Source organism: Microtus pennsylvanicus, chromosome 2, assembly GCF_037038515.1.
Source record: "Microtus pennsylvanicus isolate mMicPen1 chromosome 2, mMicPen1.hap1, whole genome shotgun sequence".
Taxonomy (NCBI): Eukaryota; Metazoa; Chordata; class Mammalia; order Rodentia; family Cricetidae; genus Microtus; species Microtus pennsylvanicus.
Window position 1 is genome coordinate 96,575,501 of NC_134580.1, and position 16,498 is coordinate 96,591,998.

The 16,498-nt window shown below is 44.8% G+C and overlaps 1 protein-coding gene across 1 annotated transcript in view; it reads right to left on the reverse strand.

Annotated features, from left to right (window-relative positions):
• The window catches only part of Gpr176 (G protein-coupled receptor 176), a 113,799-nt gene extending 107,873 nt beyond the window's left edge, over positions 1-5,926 (reverse strand). The window contains exon 1 of the mRNA XM_075961766.1: positions 5,396-5,926. Coding sequence (XP_075817881.1) covers positions 5,396-5,711 — 316 coding nt within the window. The 5' untranslated portion in view covers positions 5,712-5,926. The remainder of the gene's footprint in view (positions 1-5,395) is intronic.
• Positions 5,927-16,498: the final 10,572 nt, after the last annotated feature.

The window sequence follows — 16,498 nt, forward strand, 5'->3', positions numbered from 1 at the left end:
GTCAGGCATGGTGGTGGATACTTGTAACTCCAGAGCTCACGATGCAGAGACAAGGAGATCGCTGGGGCTCAGAGGCCAGTATAGACCAATTAGTGAGCGACAGGCCAGTGACAGATCCTGTCTCAAAAGGAGGTAGTGGAAATACCTGAAGGTGACCACCAAGGTTGTCCTCTGGCCTTCACAGGCACCCACACCTGTATATACACATGCAAGCATAAAATGGAGGGGGGAGAAAGGGTGGAGTATGCTTCTCTCCTATGAAAATCAAAGATGGGGCAACTAGATTCAGTACATTGAGTTTATCTACCCAGGCTAATTATTGACCCTGCTATGGCCTGACCCTTTAGGGCAGCTTAGGATAAACCTTATTCTCTGTCTCTCTCTGTCTCTCTCTGTCTCTGTCTCTGTCTCTGTCTCTCTCTCTCTCTCTCTCTCTGTGTGTGTGTGTGTGTGTGTGTGTGTGTGTGTGTGTGTGTGTGTGTGTGTTGTATGTGTTAAGACAGGATCTTGTATAGCTCAGTCTGGCCTTGAACTCACTACCTTAGCTAAGGCTGACCTTGAACTCCTGATCTTCCTGCTTCTACCACCCAAATGCTGGGATTACAAGTGTGTAACACCACAGCTGACTATGATACCTTATCTTTTTATGTCATCTCTCCAGGTTTCTAGACATGCCAAAACAAAAACAGCATATAGATGTACGGTAGCTGGTATTATATTACTAATGTCTATAATTATGGTTAACTAAAAATTATTCTGTATAATTACAAATTATGAACACAAGCTAGCGTAATATATCACCTGTCAACATTTAGCTAGGAAACTCTTAATAATTATCTAGCTAGTATCAAAGGCACAAATACATGTCTCTTTAAAGTATCATGAACATTGTTGGTATGCCATGTGATTTTTTGAGGCAAAATGGTGTTTATATATTTATATATAGATTTCATCTATCTGTTAACAAGCCCATTCCCTTCTTCCCTTCCACCCCTTGTCCCATCCCCATTTCTTCGAAGCAAGTCAATGGTCTCTTACATGCTAAGTAAGCATGCTAGCTAACTGAGCAGCATCTGCCTTCTCTCCATATTTTAGGGTTATAGAGATGGCTCAGTGGGTATGAGTGTTTACTCTGCAAGCATGAGGACCTGAGTTCAGATCCCAGTACTTGTGCAAAAGGCCAAGGTGTAATCCTAGTGATGCGGCGCGGGGGTGGGGGGCAGTGATGGGAAGATAGCTAGGGTTTCCCAGCCAATAGCCTAGCTGCAGGTTCAGTGAGAAACCTGCTTTGAAAGAATAAGACAAAAAGTGATGGAGAACCTTTTCCTGGTGGTCATCAGTTTCACAGTGACTCACTATATACCACTGTAAGTATAGTGGCCTATAAAGGCTGTTATCAAAAAAACGAACACACAGTCAAGCATGGTAGTACACACCTTTAGTCCCAGCACTTGGGAGGCAGAGACAGGAGGAAGATCTCTAGATTTGAGGCAGGCTGGTCTACATAGTGAGTTTGGGGACAGTCAGGGCTACATAAAGAAACCATGTCTCAAAACAAACAAACAAACAAACAAAAAACCCACATACTGGGTGGCTTGAACAACATTTATTTCTACAGCTCTGGAAGCTAGGAAGTCCCAGATGAGATGCCAGTGTGGGCAGGTTCTGAGGAAGGGCCTCTTTCTAACTTGCAGACAACTACCTTCCTGCTGCATCTTCACAAGATGGAGAGACAGTCTGTGAGCTCCTTGGCGCTAACCTTGACCTCATCTACACTTCCTCCAAAAGGTCCACTTCCTAAAGACCATCACACGGGGTTAGATCTGCAACACAGGAAAGCAGGAGGCTGCATCCAGCAATATTCAGTGCATAACAGCTGGAAAAGGAGGTCAACGTAAAAAATTAGAATGCTTTATACGTATTGGCTTGGCAAGAGGAAGAGGCTGATCTCCATGTTTTAAAATATTTTAAGATAAATTTTAGTGTAGAATACTTACATGTTGGCTAATGTTCACATTGGTGACTTTCTTTAATGGGAAGTTCATTTATAAAAATGTCTTCCGTGCCTCCAAGGATGACAGGTACAGGTGGTAAGTGTAGGAGGGGCTTAGAGGTAAAAGTCGGTCACAGCTACTCACCTTTCTAAGTCAAAGCAACAAACAGAAAAGTAGCTCTGCGGGTATTTTCATTGTGAATCCAAGGAGATTAGGAAAAAGAAAGATCAGTCCTGTGGAGTTTAGTTGTTTGTTTGATTGTTTGTTTGTTTTTCAAGGCAGGGTTTCTCTGAGTAGTCCTGGCCGTCCTGGAACTCCCTCTGTAGACCAGGCTAGCCTCAAACCTACAGACCTGCCTGCCTCTGTCTTCTGAGTGCTGGGATTAAAGGCATGAGCGACCATGCCGGAACCGGCAGAGTTCAGCCTTATTGGAAATGGTGACTCCAGATCCAAGTCTTTGACTTCCCATTGTTGACTTCTAGCAGGGGTGTGAGTCACCTATTAAAGGACATAATTATCTGACTCTCTTCCAGGACACCTACGTAACTGGAGGTGTCCAAAGCTGTTGCATAATGAAGGCTGAGAAAGACTCATTTACTCAGATCCCCAAGAGGCATATTTATTTAACAATATATATATATAATTCTTGAGCTATTCTCAGCACAATAAATAATGTTCCCTATGAGTAAAATACTATAGTTATTCCGAGGTGTTGGGACATTTTTCCAGTTACAGAGCACTGAAAAAGTGTTTAAAGTTCTGCAGGATAGCAGTGCCAGGAATGTATTCCCACATACTACTGGGTCTCTGAAAGCCTAGGAAAGAGACATCGATTTGGAGGGTGAAGAAGGAGTGTTTGTATTTGTTTAAAGAGAAAGAGTGAAGAACAACTCATTTGCCTGTGTTTAGGGATAGGAAGAAAGTGCAGTAAATCACGGTTAATCTTTCATTAGACATACACCATCCTCCCACGATTTCACCTTCCTCCTACTTCCCTACTATGACTCTCCTCTATTTGTGAACTTTGGAACTATATTCCCAAGTGGACTTGCCTTGCATATAACTGGACATAGCTTTGGAGCTTAAGTGTTAAGCCTCAAATTTCATTTCCAGAAAAACCTGCACATACACTAATATGTTTGAATGGATCAGAACCTTCTAGAGCAATGAATCAAGAACACCCATAAGGAATAAGCTCACAGGACAGTATTATGGTTCAGCTATGTTTTCAAGGAAACACAAAATGTTAACTATATTTATATTTTTCTGAAAATAGAATAGAGCAAATGGAATTATCAGTAGGTCCAGTCAGGCATAACCAAAGATCTGGGGAAAATGAATCTCTTTCTTAAGAGCTATCCATGAAGGCAGTCTTGCATTTTGCTCACAAGTACTATGGGGAAAATAACGGAAATAAAAGCAGGTTACCTAGGAATTCCTGAATCCAAAGCAAAGACAGAAATGAGAAAAACACAAATAGCAGAAATAACATTTAAATGCCCACTGTTTGTGACTTTCAGAGACTGCTATCTTCTATTCCATTAGTACTTAACTTTTTAGATTCAGTCCGTGAAAAATATTTCTCTCAATACTATTTCTCTCAACACCAAAGTCGCATGGGGGAAACACATTCATATGTTCCTCTGTAGATTAGGAGGGAGAATACATTTGGAAAACCCAGTCATTTCTCCTGCCTTTTTAATTTATTTATTTATTTTTTTAAATTTATTTATTTATTAAAGATTTCTGCCTCCTCCCCGCCACCGCCTCCCATTTCCCTCCCCCAATCAAATCTCCCTCCCTCGTCAGCCGGAAGAACAATCAGGGTTCCCTGCCCTGTGGGAAGTCCAAGGACCACCCACCTCCATCCAGGTCTAGTAAGGTGAGCATCCAAACTGCCTAGGCTCCCACAAAGCCAGTACGTTTTCCTGCCTTTTTTAAACATACATTTTAAGTGAAGTGATATCGGAATTTAACCCTTTGTACAGTATCTTGCATAGTAAATGCTTAGAGAGTGATTGTTAAATGAATCTCGGAAATATTTGTAGCATAGGGTTTTATTTTCTAAATGAGTATTTAACACTTGAAAACACACATCTAGACAAAGTCACACAGACGTCTAGACCTGAAAATGCCCTCACGACATAGAGTGGATGGTTACTATTACAACAGAGTAGACTAGAACGATGACAATTTGAGAAAGCATGAAGGGAAATTCCAAAAATTAGTTTTTTTCCAAATATGGTCTTTTAATATCTCAGCTATCTTGGTTTCCATGGAAATTTTCAAGTGTCTAGGAAATAAAATCTATTCTGACTTTGAAACTTTGACTTCTCATCTTCACAGCATCCACACATAAATTGTAATCTTTTCACGTTCTTATAAATGCCACAACAGAGAATTTATACACGCTTGCTAGTATCAACTAAGTTTGCCAAACCTCAGTGGAAAGCTGTGTTGACTGTACTGTTGATTGTTTAAAGAGTAACCCTAAAGAACAAGTACCATTTAAGAGGGGATCGAAGAACAGGTGATTCTCACGCTAACCCTCACACATTTTACAAAGAAATCACACAGACAGTAATGTCCTTCTTAGGTCCTCCAGCTCTTTTTGAAAACTGATTCAGTGCTCTGTAATTGGGGGGGGCATTTTGTTCAATTTTTAATCCCCTCTGAATAAGGGAGAAAAAACTATTGCGTGTGGTTTGAGATCTCTCTCTCTCTCTCTCTCTCTCTCTCTCTCTCTCTCTCTCTCTCTCTCTCTCTCTCTCTCTCTCTCTCTCTCTCTCTCTCTCTCTCTCTCTCCTGCACTTAAAACACAGGTAGAGAAGTAGAATGGATATCGTTCTCGGGAATTACCTGAATGCAATATAAAGTTTAACTTCACCGGCTCTTTTACCCGGTCTGTGATCCTAAGAATAAAGCCAAAACTGACACGCAAAATAGAACTCTTTCAAAAATAATTATCATACATAGGAAACAGATGGTAACGCAAAAACACATCATCTTTCATTGAGAGAGTAACATTCCTTCATCAGCAACAAATTCCCACGGAATCTTAGCTCCTATTTGTAAACAAGGGCTAGAGGCAGCGATGCTGGGGCACCAGGAGGTAGGTAGTGATGCGCGGAGCCCGAAGCATTGGACTAAGGCTAGCTATGTGGACAGGTCTTCTGCCAGAATCCCCTACCATCCTCCAGCCAAGAGAAGCCCTGTCCCAACTCTTCTGCTCCCAGTCTCCGTGCTGGAGGCGACCGTCCTCACTAACTTCAGGGCAGTCACCGGGGCATTCTTCAACCTCCTTCAACGCCCCACACAAGGCCAAGCACCCCGTATCCCACGGCGGCTCTTGTGCCCTCGGGGAAGACCGGCCTGGCTGGTGTCCCCACGGGGTGGCTTACCGAGCAGCGAACCGATGAAGATGATGACCTGCACGGTGATTGTGAACTGGCGGTACAGATGCGCTTCGCTCAGCTCCCCGAGGGCGCTGCGGTTGGCGCCAGCCTCAACGCCCGACGTGTTGCGCGGGTGGCTGGTGTTAAGCGACACCCAGCTGTTGTTGTGCCCCATAGCGAAGCTAGGGGCTTGCGCTCGCCCGCCCGGCCTCGGAGCCCCGCGCACAGCCGCTCCTGCTCTGGGCGCTGTGGAACCGACGCGCGGGAGCCAAGCAGCGTCCTGCAGAGCCGGGCGGGCGGCTGGCCCCTCACGTCTGCTCATAGCCTAGCCAGCAGTCCGTCCGCGAGGAGGGGTGGGAGGGAGGCGCGGCCGCGCCCCATGCCTGCTCCCCCCCCCCCCCCGGGCCCGTCAGCAGCCACATGGAGGCGGCACGGTCACAGCGCATCGCTGGGCCCTCCTCCCGAGGGTGGGAGGGGACCGCGGCCAAGCCCACCCTGCAGAGACATCGGTGGCTGCGGAGGACCCACGCACGCTCTGGTCCCCTCTCCCTACAGAGATGGGAGCACCTGGCTGATGCTATACCTCAAGGCTACTGGCTTCGAGGCTAGGGCGGTGAGAACCCCAAGAAATGCCCCCAGCCTAGTGACCGTAGCTGGGAGGGTGAGGGCTAGACCCCGTGGGCAGTCAAGACTTGGGTTGGAGGCCCTGAGGGTCCACAGCGGGGCCCCGCACTCTCGGCCGGGCGCCAGGACACCGGGACGGTCAGCCTGGGTTGCGGGGCTGCGATCTCCCCGCCTCCCCAAGGCAACCTGGACCCCGAGAACCAGCTCTGCAGCCCCTTTGCCTCCGCACGCCGCCCCCACCCTTGGCCTCACGCCCCGGGTCGGTTCGTGGGTGGGACAGATTGTCGTGACCTAGCCGAGACCAGCGAGGACGCGGGGTAGCGGATGCCGCTTGCTCGCTCGCTCGGCCGCTAGACTCCCGGCGCGTGCCCGGGGCAGTCGGGGCCGCGCCGTGGGCAAGCGAGGTCACGTGACTCGCGACCCGCCCCCTCACGCTGCTAAAGGGACGGCGCCATTTTGCCCCGGTGGAGCGTGACTTCGTCGTGGGGAGCGTGGGAGGCGCGCAGTTTCAGTGTCTGGCTTCTGGAGAACGCGCTCCCAGCTGCACTGCGTTCACGGCTGTGGTTACTGCCCCCAGCGGCATCAGAGGAGATGCCTGCCCGGCTCTTCTTAGTCACTTGCCACTGCCACCTGGGCTTGGAGCCCAGCCTCTGGGCCCTCAGTCAAGCCGAAACCTGGGAAGAAAGGTGGAATAGGGGAACCCACTGATGGTTCCCTCGGCCCTGTTCTTGAGCTTCGCCTCTGCAATGGGCACTGCTAATGGATCCAACAATGAAGAGTTGCAGGCGGCTTCCTGCAGACTGATGCAAAAGCGCTGGGGAGTTGGGATAAAGGAGGCAAACAAGAACAAAGAGTAAAGTAGGAAGAGTGAAGTGGGGGGGAAAGGAAAGATATGCTGGAGGGATCGAGGGAGGAAAAAAATGGAAAAATGAGTCGGGCAATGGTAGTGCATGCCTGTAATCCCAGAGCATTGCAGGTGGAGGCAGGGGGATCAGGAATTTGCTGTATTGTAAATTATGTGAGACCTTTCACACACACACACACAATCAGCTGAGGTCACCTTGATTTCCAAATTTGAGGATTGCTTGCCTTATGAAAATATTGAACCAAGGACAAGGCGGTATCAACTTTACAGTTACGTCTTAGGTGAATTTCCCACTGACTACAGTGACGAGTCAAGGGTGAGATTTATATGTGGTAGAGGAGCTTGGATATTACTTAAATACGCTGCCTTATACTCTCCGAGTACCGCACTGCAAATTCACAGATTGAGTGGCTTAAACAATGTATCTCGCCAGTAGCTCAGTCAGCCGCCGAGTCTGGAATATGGAGGCCCTTGGGAGCTGGCAGGAGATATGTGGGCTGTCACTTAGAACTCAGCTGCAACTGTCCCCTGAATTCTCCTCGTGTGGCTGCTCACCTCCCTCACAGGCAGCTCAGTTCTTCAAGCGAGCATCCCAAGAGAGTAATAGCGAGAGGACACGGCAAAGGCTGCATTCGTTTTTGTAACCTATCTCAGAATCTACGTGGCATCCGCGTCCACTGGAGCAGATTTGTGGACGCAGCCACAAAAGCACACTACATTTTAACAGGCAGCCCTCAGTCACTGGTAAGAAGAGCGTGTGGGATAGGCAGGATATTAGAGTCATCAAATAAAAATGTTATGTCATAATAGTTTCCTGTTGAAAGTTTTTTCAAAAGTTCAGCGATTTGTCTGGAATTGGGCCCAAACAGGTCAAAGAGCACAGAGTTCCTGAGAGGAGCTGTCCTGGTTCGCTGGGGCTGCTGTGACAGAAGGCCCTATACTGAGCAGCTTAGACACAGCACATTTTGTTCCTGATAGTTCTCAACTGGGAGGTCTAAAACAGCACTAAAACTTATTTCCTTTTATCTCTTCACCTGTATGCAGAAGAATTCTCAAGATTTGAATACTCGCCGGGCGGTGGTGGCGCACGCCTTTAATCCCAGCACTCGGGAGGCAGAGGCAGGTGGATCTCTGTGAGTTCGAGACCAGCCTGGTCTACTAGAGCTAGTCCCGGGACAGGCTCCAAAACCACAGAGAAACCCTGTCTCGGAAAAAAAAAAAAGATTTGAATACTCTTGGCCATTTGTTAAAAAGCAGGAAGGGTCCTGTGTAGGAAGGAAAAAAAAAGACGGAATAAGATTTTCAGATACGAGCAAAGTGGTGGGTAAGATGGAGTCCCTGTGTTTTCCTTGCCTTCCTCCTGCCCCTCACATCGCATCCCCATGCACTTATGTGGCTTTTCCTGAAGGAAGAGAGAAGAGAAAGCCTGCAGAGAAGAGAATCCCTATGGCTCCTGATGCCCCATCCTGGGACAGCAGTTCTGTATTTCTCAGTGGCTTCTCTTGTGCCTATATGAAAGATGTAGGCCATGCTTTGTTATGCAGATGTTACTGATGTTGACAGCGTCTCCTTCTCTTCTTCTAGGCACACAGAAAGCAGTATCTCTCAGCTGCCCTTTCAAGTAAGCAGGGCCCTGTGACTGTGGTGACTAATGAAATGTTAGCAGAAATGACGAGGCATCCGTAGGCTGAGGCGGTCAAGTGTGATTTGTGATTATCGAGTCTCTCTTCTGTTCTGTCACAGCGATTGGGGTCAGGAGTCTTGTGTTGAATGGAGCTGCCTAAACCCAGGGGCAGTCGGTGTCTGTGAGTCACCGCAGGGGAGGACTCAGCCCTTGGAGTCATATCCACCCACGAGAAATTGTGTGTGAGCAAGGAATAAACATTTTTGTGCTAAGCTACAAATATCTTCACAGTTACTACTTTCCCTAGCTCAGCCCTGTCTATACTGGCAGATAGTCGTGGCAACAGGCCTGCATATTTAATAAGACAACATACGAACATACTTTATGTGACTAGGAGGTAGTAAGTGGTTTTTTTTTTATCTCTGTGTATGTTGGTAGTGGCAATAGACCATTCTTGGGCTTTAGGAAATGAACGTGGTAACGAGTTATAGAGCCTCTGGGAACCTTTGAACTGAGCTATTGGGCTTTTCATGTCCAAAACCGTGTCAGTCTCTGATAAACCTACCTTGTCTAAATGACTTTCTAGAGAGTATTTAACCTCAATATAGATGACAAACCGTTTCTCTTCTGGAAACCTAGACTGGATTTTTACACAGGCAAACCTATCAATGCTCCCAAGATTACAGAGTCCAATATAACCTGTGTGGCAGTGAGGGCAAAGGAGATAGAACATGATAGTGGTCTCTTAAACCTAGGTGTGAATGCCTCTGCCGTTTCCAATCTTGTATGTGAATGCCTCTGCCGTTTCCAGCCCTCCTCACGTCTGGAAACGGCTGTGGGGATCTAGCAAGTCACTCTGTCCAGGGTAAACACAACAGAAGAGTTGTTTTCCAGAAGTACTTTAACCTTGAAGGAATCGTGGTGGAAACAGTACTTGTTTTTCTGGCTTTGCAGCCTTTGCATGGCTTTGGTCACCAGATGCTTCTGGCACACTTGAACGAAGCTCTTGAATCACTGGGTACTGTGAGGACTAAGGTAGCAGGGACGAGATACTCTCCTTCAGAAAAACATACAGATTAGATCAGGGGCTTTGGCATGAGGAACTTGTTTGCCCAAAAGACAACGTTGTGTAACAATCAATAAATATGCCTTTGTACGGCTGTTTATTCAGTCTAGAGTCAGTCTACCAGAGGCTGCACCTCTCTGCTGCCACACTGTCCTAAAAGTGCATCTTGGAGTGACATCTTTCTTCAACTGACCCACACAGCACAGAACACCCTACGATCAACTCAGTGCCCTCCTCTATCAAAAAGACATGGGGGGGGGCGTCTTTTGGAGAGGCTATCTGGGGCTAGCATAATACCAAATTCATGAAAACCTCAGTGTCAGGCAGGTTGTGTAACAAGTCTTTCTCTGTCCCTCCAGTCAGCTCCAAATAATGACATGGAGACTTATTAATTATAGAAGCTTGGCCTATAGCTTAGGCTTGTCTCAACTAGCTCTTATAACTTATTAACCCATATTTTTAAATCTATATTCTGCCATAGTTTCCGCTCTTCCATCTTACACCTCCCATTTCCTCTCTGTGCCTGGCAGAGTCTTCTCTGTCTCTAGAGTCCTACCTCACCTCTTCCTGTCTAGATATTGGCCAGTCAACTCTTTATTGAACCAATCAGAAGGTACCACCACAAAGACCCACACAGTGTAAACAAATATTTTGCAACAATGTTGACCTGCATTATTAGATCATGGACTGTTGGTTGATGTTTAAAGAAAACAAATACTAAAGAGGGGAAAGTATCCCCTTCTTGCATTTTAAAGCAGTCTCTCTGTAGGTTCCAATGAATATACTTAGCAGACCCTGTATTTAAAGAAAAAAAAACACAGAAAGAATCATTATTTTTTTCTTAATTGAGGCAAGGTGTTGACAAAGAGTCTTTAGTAATCAAGGCTGACCTTGAACTTACTTTGTAGCTGAGGACAAACTTGAACTTTGAACTTCTGATTCTCCTACTTCTACCTCTTGAATGCTGGAATGACAGACATGAGTCACTTATACCAGGCAAGTTCAATTGCTTAATTTAGAAGTTCATGATTATTAATACCATACCCCAGTGTTCTATAACCGTCTCATGGACAGATGCGATGGCATACATCTTTAACCTCAGCATTCAGGAGGCAGAAGCAGACAAAACTCTAAGTTCAAGGCAACCCTGATCTATATAGTAAGTCCTAGGCCAGATCGGGCTACATAGTGAAACCCTATCTAAAATAGGTAGTAATATTAACATATTCCTTCATGTATTCCAAATTATCCCCGTATGTCAACTGGGAAATGGTTCCCCATATTTTAGTAGCCTTTGCACATAAATACTTGCTGTTAAATTTCTCAAGGATATTTCAGAAATAGGCATGTGAATAGGCTCATATGTTTGAATGCTTGGTCTCCAGTTGATGGAATGGTTTGGGGAAGATTAGGAGATATGGCCTTGTTGGAGGAAGTGGCACTGGGGATGGGCTTTGAGATTTCAAAAGCCCATTCCATTCCCAGTTAACTCTGCTTGTCGCCCCCTTCTCTGTTGTTATCTCAAGATAAAAGCTCTCACCTACTGCTCCAGCCCCATGTCTTCCTGCCTGCTGCCATGCTCCCAATCATGGTGATCATAGACTACCCATTTGAAACATGAATTCTCAAATTAAATGTTTCCTTTGATAAGTTGTCTTGGTCATGGTGTCTTATATGGCAATAGAAAAGTAACTAAGTTAAGTAACATAGGAAAGTTGGTGTTAGGAATATTCCTAACACAAGCTCTCTGCCAACGCAAAAGTCCCAATCAAGCCAAATCACAACAAGCCAAATTAAAGGCTATCCAGGTTTTAACAACACGACACTTTCTGGGGGAGGGAGTTTAAATAGACTGGGGGAGTGCTCAAGGTTTTGGTGCTGCCTTGACATCGCTCCTCCGGGAAGGGGCCAAGGTTTGGCGGGTATAGGGCCGGGCCCTCCAAAGATGGAGACCTGAGATCAGGACTTCTAGTTGGGAGATGTCTAGCTGGGTGAGTATGGTGATCTACCTGTAATCCCAACGTGCAGGATACAAAGACAGCATTCCCAGACCAAGCTGACTAGCCAGACAAGACAAAATGGCAAGCTGTGTGTTCAGCAATGGAGACAAGAGTGCTATGACTGGGTGGGGAGAGGAATATAAAGCAGAAGGAGACAAGAGTTCGGTGCAGTCTGAGGTTTGTTGGAGACAGTGGCTGTAAAGGAGACTGCACTTCCATTTCCCAGCCACCCAGACCCAACTAATCACACAAAAACTCTATTAACTACAGCAGTGTTTAGCCAATGGCTCAGGTGTATTCCTCGCTAGCTCTTACATCTTAAATTAACCCATTTCTATTATTTTATATTTTACCACGAGACTTGTGGTTTTGAACCTCACATCTTTCTTCCTGGGTGGCTGTATGGCATCTGCTTGACTCTGCCTTCTTTCTCCCTGCCATAGGCCAAAGCTGTTTCCTTATTAACCAATGGTAATAAAACATAATCATAGCATATAGAGGGAAATCCAACATCAAGCGACAGTCTGAGGTTTGGTGGAGACAGACGGAGTCTGGAGATGCAATCTGAGGACAGGATCACCACTTCGGTCTGAGCATTGGTAGACATAGAAGAATTCTCTAGTGACTGGCCACTTTGCTTCTCTGATCTCCAGCATTTACCCCCATATCAGACTCTGAATTTTTATTATTAAGACCAACTAGAACTTGTGCTATTTCAGGGCACTGTACATGCTAAGCAATAGAACTTCAGTTCAAACTTTTTAAGTAAAACAGGATGGTATACCCAAATGGAAAAGTAAAGTCTATAAAATTTACAGAAGAAAAAAATGGATTTTAAAGATTTAACGACAAAATATGATTCATAAAAGAAAAAAGATAGTTCAATTGTTCCAAAAGTAACAAGTATATTCTCTGGAAAACACTGTCAAGAGTATAAAAAGGTGAGCCAGCAATCACATATATGATGACAAAGGATGTGCTTCTAGAATATATAAACAGCTCTCTAAGCCAATTATAAGACAATTCAATATTTTAAATGCATCACGGGTCAGGCTGAAAAGAAGATAGATGGATGAGAAAGCACCAGAAAGCATGATCAAAATCTTTGATCATGAGAAATGCAAATTAAGACCCAATGAGTGAGTTCAAGAGCAGTTTGCTCCATGTAGTGAGCTCATGACAGACAGAGCTAAGGACATCATTCAGGATCCCACCGCACATAGGGCAGCTCCCTGCAACCCAGATATTCTGGTCTTGAATGCCTGTAGCGCTGAGATTGAAGGCTCACATTTTGACCATGGGACATGAACCGAGGCATCCTAAACTGTGGGTGGGGGTGGCCTGACTGGCTGCCCAGGAACTGCACTGCAGATGTTCCTCAGCAGAAAGAAATAGTGTTGGTCAGTTTCTGGGTGACATGCTTGTCGTAGGAACGCAGAGAGTCAAAGTTCCATAGGAAACACTGGCCTCTGAAATGGGAGTAAAGAAGGAGCAGCTGATGAGTGCTGTGGGATAGACCACTGTGCTAAGACTTTGTTGGGCTAGGAGCAGGGTTCAGTGTTAGAACACCCACTTATGCATCCCCTGCACTACAGTTAAACAAACAATGCATTTGACCTTCCTATACACTGTGAGAGAGAAATATTTTTCTTACTTCAGGCTCATGAAGGTAATGCAACTTGATAAACATCACAAGTAAAAGAATTGGGTCAGGTCTAATACCAGCTCCACAGAAAACTGAGACAGGAGGATTACTCATTGGACAGATGACATTTTGTATTTGTTCTAATCCATGAACTGTACAACACTGAACCCTAAAACAAACAATGAATGTTAGTATCAATGTGGTATCTATGAAAATAAAACACAGCTCTCATCTTAAAGGGAATACGAGATAGTTTATTCTGAAGCCATTCTGAGTGATCATGGCCCAGGAAAACAGATATAAGTTGTATGCTCCAAATGGAAGCAGTTTCCTTAAGTTTTATAGTTGTATTGAACAAAGGAAGTCATAAATCAAGACAAGCTTAAAATGCATTGGTGGGTCCATCAGAGAGGTGTAGCTGGAATTTTCTCTGGGCTACTAACCGGCTCCCAAAGAAAGACATGGAGACTTATTATTAATTATGAATACTTGGCTTTAACTTAGGCTTGTTCCACTACCTCTTTAACTTAATTTAACCTGTTTCTATTCATCTGTATTTTGCTTTAGGGTTTTTTACTGATAGGGTCTGTGAGTCATCCCGTAAAAGGCCACCATTCACGTAAGCAATCAGCAAGAGCATTTATTTACTATGCCAGCATATGCGGGGAGATCACCTGTGTAAAATGGCGATGGCCTTGAAAGGAGCATGTAGGCTCTTTCTAAGCACAGATAAGGGGAGTTAGTGAGATCATCTTAAACATAATTGGTTAAGCAAGCATCAGTTACATTAGTATACTTTTAATTGGCTGAGGTTTTATCTTTGGGAATATTTGCTCAAGCCTGGGCAAATCTGGACGTGACCCAGAAGTGGAGGCTCTAGGACTTGTCCTTGAGATATCATGGTTCTGACTGCTGGCCTTGTTCATGTTCTCTCCCTTGGCCCTTAATGTAGTTGGTTAATAAATGGCCCTTTGTTGGGAGAGACACCTCTCTGTCCCTCTTAAAGAACTGAAACCTAGAGCAGTGGTGGTTCACACCTTTAATCCCAGCACTCGGGAGGCAGAGGCAGGTGGATCTCTGTGAGTTCTAGGCCAGCCTGGTCTTCAAGAGCTAATTCTGGGTCAGGTTCCAAAGCTACAGAGAAACGTTGTCTCTAAACAAACCAAAACAAACAAACAAAAACAAAAAACCCCTCCAACCCCCCCCCCCCGCAAAAAAACCCTGAAACCTAAATTCAGTTGTAAAAGTGGGTTTAACCCCTTCATTTACCTTTCTTTCATTCTGTATGTCCTATTTTCTTGCTTTCTCTGTGTCTGACTGATTGGTCCCAGGTATCTCCCTAGTCTCTCTTTTTCATTCTCCCTTCCTCTGAGCCTAAATTCTTCCTCCTATTTCCTCTCCCTGCCTATACCTCCTCCCTCACCATTGACCATTCAGCCTTTATTAGACTAATCAGGTGCCTTAAGCTGGCAAGGTAAAACAGCAACACATCTTTACATAACTGCAAATACAACACACCTTTACATAGTTAAATAAATATTCCGCAACATAAACAAATGCAACTCATCTTTGCATAGTTAAACAAGTATTCCCCAACAGAGAGGTTATTAGAGCAAGATCAGGGAAGTTTTTCTATGGACATCAGATGCTATCTGATGACATTCTTAGCTTTTGGGTTGGTTGTCTGCTAAGTTAAGAGATACAAAAATTTTTTAATCTATTAGTCACAAGTGCTAGTTCTAACTCAAAGGTGGATAAGGAACCACTTTTCAGGGAGCTAAAGCTATCCCCAGATTAGATACTTAGCCTCTGGATTTGTAACATCCAGACCTCCACACGTCTGCAGTTTGAAGCAGTCAATCAGTCTCTGCAGACATAGCTTCTTTCCAGGAGTTCTGTTCACAACAGCCACACTCATTGACAAGAATAACAAATGTAATTGAGGAAAGCTCTGGAGGAGCGAGGGTAAACGGGAGCCCTCTGCAGTACCAGCCTCAGTCTCCATAAACCTTCAAAGAAGCAGAACAAATAAGGATGCTTCTTTTCAAAACAGTAAATAAGGCACTGGTGTATATCTGTCACTATGTTTCAAGTTTGAAGACCACCGATTCAAGTTCCTGTCAAGATCAAGGAACTGGAACTCTAGGAACTAACGGCGATACAGTGTTTCCACTTTGGAATACGGCTTGAGAATTTCTGGTTTCTTACTTTGAAATTTTGACATTAAACTAATTTCAAGCTTGCATAAAGGTTGCAAGAATCATTCAAAGAACTCACATGATCCTTCCCTTAAATTCTCCAGTGGTCAACACTGGACAATACACTTATCATTCTCTCCCTATTTATATTTTTTAATTACTTTGGAACAAATTGCCGGTTTAACTTTCCATTATCCATTAATGCTACAGTGAAATTTTCTTGATAAGCAGGACATAGCTACATGTTTACATCGTCACAGACATCACATTGTTCTGTGAGTCCCCTCTGAATGGAAACACATGTTTACATCGTCACAGACATCACATTGTTCTGTGAGTCCCCTCTGAGTGGAAACATCACCTTCAGACTCAGGAGCCCCCAGAAATAAACTAAAGGTCACTGATTCTCATGCCCCTCCCCAGTGATAGAAAAAAAAAGAGTAAACAACTTCTGGGGAGGAGACTGACCTGTGGGACTCCAGAGAGGGGAGATTTTAGGACTGTGGAGTGTGGAACTGCCTACAAGGTGAGCAGGCCACTCATGTAGTAACTTCTAGAGTCTTTGCTCTTGCTTGGGAGGGCTTTTGAGTCATCCCTGGTCCTTGTAAATAACCTCTCACCCATATTCCCATTAGTAGCACCAATAAAAACTCCTTGGTTCACCAAGTTAGACATTGGTGCATTCATTACTTTGGGGTGAAGTGTGCGGTGTGTGTGTGTGTGTGTGTGTGTGTGTGTGTGTGTGTGTGTGTGTGTGTGTGTTGTGTATTGTGTCACCCCAGGAAAAGACTGTCACACAACACCAAAGTACAATTATTAAAGTCAGGAAACGAAAACTGATATAATACTTCCATCTTATCCACACCCTTACAATTTTTGTTGATTGTTTTGATTACATCCTTCACAGATCTGACATCCAATATAGATTCCAATCTTAGACAAATGGCAAGTTTTAAATATAAACTGGGTGTTGAATTCTTTTTTCAATTGTTGTTTGGATCTGGAGAGACAGCTCAGTGGTTCTTAGTGCTTACTCTTCTTTCAGGGGACCCAGGTTCAGTTCCCAGCGCGCACATGCCAGCTACTC